Genomic DNA, 3,917 nt, shown 5'->3' on the forward strand with positions numbered 1-3,917 from the left:
AAAACTTAGGAATTGGAATTGGGCTTTCGAAAGTCCTTTCATATGCTGAGGTCATTTCGGCCCAATGGATTTGTAATGCCCTTTTTGCGTTTTATATCATCAATCAATATCGATAATATTCTACCAAAACAAATATCGGCAAGGGCTCGATATTTATTTATTTATTTTTGCTAGTATATTTTTATTAAATTTATTTATTACTTCGTCTTGCAATTTTTAATGATATTTTGATTTGATTCAAATTCTCTCAGGCTTCTAAACTGTTAACCGCAAACGAAAGGCTTTTTCAAACATTGGGAGCCGATTACACACACACACACACACACACACATTCAAACATTGGGCGCCCATTGATTCATTTCAATGTTGACTTTTTATGTTGCGATATCTCCCAGAATATATGGGAGAGATGCTCTTCATTTCTTTATCATTTTTGCCTCCACTTCTTAATTACAACTATTAATATCATTGTATTAATGAATTTGTATTAATTACAAATTTGATGAATCGTTGTAAAAAGGGAAGCGAGTAAAAATGATTATAAACAAATGGAAAGATCTCATTTTGTTTACTAGTCTCCCCAATTTTTAGGTGCAGGGATCTCCATTTTCTTTTCTCTTTTATTTTTTTCCCAAAATAACACCATTTGGATTATTTTAAAAAAGTACAGAAAAATAATACTAGTTTCTCTTAATTTATAAGATATTTTTGGAATAAATTCAGTATTTTAAAATATCTAATATTTTAACAAAATTAAAGTTCCATTAATAATATTTTTTTAATATTACCCTTCCTATTATATTTTCTTTCTTTAATATCCTCTCAAAAATGAAGTACTAAATAAATAATATTTTTTTAAATTTATATTTTTATTTTAAAAAAATAAAGTTGTTAAGTGTACTTAATAAAATTTATTATTATGTATAAACTTATAAAAGTATTTTATAAATTGGGATGAAGAAAGTAACAAAAAAAAAATCTTTCCTCTGTCTATTTTTTTAAGTATTCATATTTGATACTTAACAATACTTTAAATAAAATTGTATTTAATATAATTAACCCAAAAAAAAAATTCTCATTTTTGTATATACCAAAATTGTCCAAGTCAACCTTTCTTTGGAGAGGAAGCCACGGAAGCAACCAGAAACAGAGACTTGTCGAATTAAAAATTAATAAAACAACCTGTGTGCGACCGATGATGCGATTGAGTGTGTGTATAAGAAGATACAGCCATCATTGTCTCCCTCACCTGATTCACTTTTCAAACTTCTTCACTTGGACCTAAAAATGGCGAACCAGTTAATGGAATTGCTTCCTAAAGAATATGGCTTTGTGGCTATCGTCCTCGTTTTCTACTGCTTTCTTAATTTCTACATGGCAGCTCAAGTCAGCAAAGCTCGCAAAAAGTACCTACATCCCCATTCAATTCATCATTCTTTATTTTATTTTATTTTTGCCTGCTAATTTATGTGCCTACAAGCTGTTTGTCGAAATGCCTCGCAGGTATAATGTGTCTTATCCCACCCTTTATGCTTCTGAATCCGAAAACAAAGATGCTAAGCTCTTCAACTGCATCCAGGTCTCTTATTGATCAATTTTTCTGGTTTTGTAATCTCATTCTTTGATTTTTCACCGATGATTCTTCTTTTTTGACAGAGAGGTCATCAAAATTCCTTGGAAATGATGCCGATGTTCTTCATGCTAATGATTCTGGGTGGGCTGAAGCATCCCTGCGTTTGTGCTGCGCTTGGAGTTGTATACATCGTTGCTCGATATTTCTACTTTACTGGCTACTCGACCGGCGAGCCGGACAACCGGCTCAAGATCGGGTATGCTCTCTCCAATTTTTCTTTTTTCTTTTTCCTTTTTTTTCCCCCTTTTTGCTCAAAAATCGAAGATCAAATCTATATTTAATGGATAAAATAGTAAATTGATCTCTTATGGGGCTGGTCTTTCAGTGCATAGCAACAGCTCTACGCACCGTTTCATCCCACAAAAACAGATTTGTATTGAATAGTCTAAATTTAAAATTTATATTTATATTTGTATTTATATTTTATATTTATTAAAATAAAAAATTAAACAATACATATTTGTTATCTATTTGGATAGTATAAATTTAATTTGAATAATTTAATTTAATATATATTTTTTAATTTTATAGTATCTAGATAGTTCTAATTTAATATTAATTTTTTTTATAATTTTTATTTTAATAAATATAATATTAAAAACAAAGATAATGTTTCACTTTATTTAAAAAATATTTTTTTAAATATAAATTAAAAATTTTAAATCTGGATAGGTCAGAGTAAATCCGAATAATCAATTTATAAAAATTATAAAAAAACTTAGATTTAATCAAAAGAATGACATATTAATCCCTTTAAAATAAAGACATGACAATTTTGTCTCACGAAATGTAATAATAACAATGAGGTCTTAAAATATTTTTTTGATATTAAATTTCTATGTAGAATTATTTTAGTACTCCTTTGTGATTTAAAAAATTGTGATTTGCTAAATCGTCTAGTTTTTGGTGAAACCAAACTTGTGAATAATTATACTAAATTTGTGAACCCTATAAAATTAATTGTAAAGGGCACTATAATAATTTTACACAAAAATTTAATTTCAAATAAATTCCTTAAGATCTCACTGTCATTATCACATTTTGCAGGATTAAATTATCATTTTCTTATTTTAGAAGGATTTATCTCTCATTCTCCCTATTAAAGTTGGACCATCTAAATTAAATATAGAGGTTCAGATTAATAAAAAAATTTGTTATTTTTATAAATTTTTATTTTAATAAATATAAAAACTATAAATTATAAGGTTTAAATTTGGACCGTCTAAATTTAAATTATGGTACTCACCCCTTGATGAGCACTGAAAATGATTCCTTAAAAGTAACTTTTGCTAATGATAAGAGCTCGATTGCATTATTTTCAAAAATTGAAGGGGATCATTATATTAAAAATAAGTTTAGGATCCTAAACACGCTTAGATCTATGCTTAGAGATGAATTTGCTCATTTACTCATATTAAATTACAAATGTTTGATTCATCTAATTAAACTTATTTGTAAGTTAATGAATATTCTTAATTGTAGGAAATATGCAATGTTGACACTTTTCGCTCTAATGATTTGCACAATATCATTTGGGTGCACCCTCCTTCGCCGCCAGCTTGTTAACCCTTGAATGTGAACTCAGATTTCAAACTTGGTTTCTTTACCATGTTCTTGTACCCTTTCCTTTCTACTTTTGACTTTTATTGTGGGTAGTTATATATACAATGTCTAGTGATAATTTAATTTAATTCCAATGTATTTGATATTAGTGGTCATTATATCTGTATTAAAATTAGTTGAAGTCTTGGTCCAGTGGGTTGCATATGTATCATTGCATTTTGTGACCTATTGAAATGATAAGGAATGTGATGTTGATTACCATAAGTTTGTTTGGTTTGTGATAGAACCAACAAAAAATAACACAATAGAGAGGAGAAAATGCATTGAGTATCCTTTATCATAATTGGGAAAATGTAAAGAATACAATAGTTAAGATTGGTTCACAGACTAGCAGAAACTAGAACAAGAGCGAAACAGAGAAAAGAACCTCACACTTCCTGGTTTTCTAATGACCAGGTTATCTCCACAAAACTAATCCTACAACTTGACTTCTTCTTTTTCCTTCCCACGCTTATATAACGCACCACTACTAGTCTACAATGTCAAGACTCTTGTTGCTTAGTTTCTTAACAATTTTGCCATTTTGTAACTTGTTGGTTGTTTTGGGCCGGACATCATTCCCCTTGGCTTTTCTTTCATATATATTTAGCCGTGTAGCAATAGGCCTATCAATTAATGGAGACTTGATAGCATAGAATACTAAATTCTATATTAAGTAGTA

General features: G+C 28.8%; 1 protein-coding gene across 1 annotated transcript; it reads left to right on the forward strand.

Annotated features, from left to right (window-relative positions):
• The first annotated feature begins 1,241 nt into the window (after positions 1-1,241).
• On the forward strand, positions 1,242-3,460 carry LOC129293912 (uncharacterized). The gene is made up of 4 exons (XM_054932039.1): positions 1,242-1,406; positions 1,504-1,579; positions 1,657-1,829; positions 3,116-3,460. Exons 1-4 carry the CDS (start codon positions 1,288-1,290, stop codon positions 3,204-3,206), a joined length of 459 nt encoding a protein of 152 aa, XP_054788014.1. The 5' UTR covers positions 1,242-1,287; the 3' UTR covers positions 3,207-3,460.
• Positions 3,461-3,917: the final 457 nt, after the last annotated feature.

This window comes from Prosopis cineraria, unplaced genomic scaffold (genome assembly GCF_029017545.1).
Source record: "Prosopis cineraria cultivar Desert tree isolate PC_DT_omini unplaced genomic scaffold, ASM2901754v1 PC14, whole genome shotgun sequence".
NCBI lineage: Eukaryota > Viridiplantae > Streptophyta > Magnoliopsida > Fabales > Fabaceae > Prosopis > Prosopis cineraria.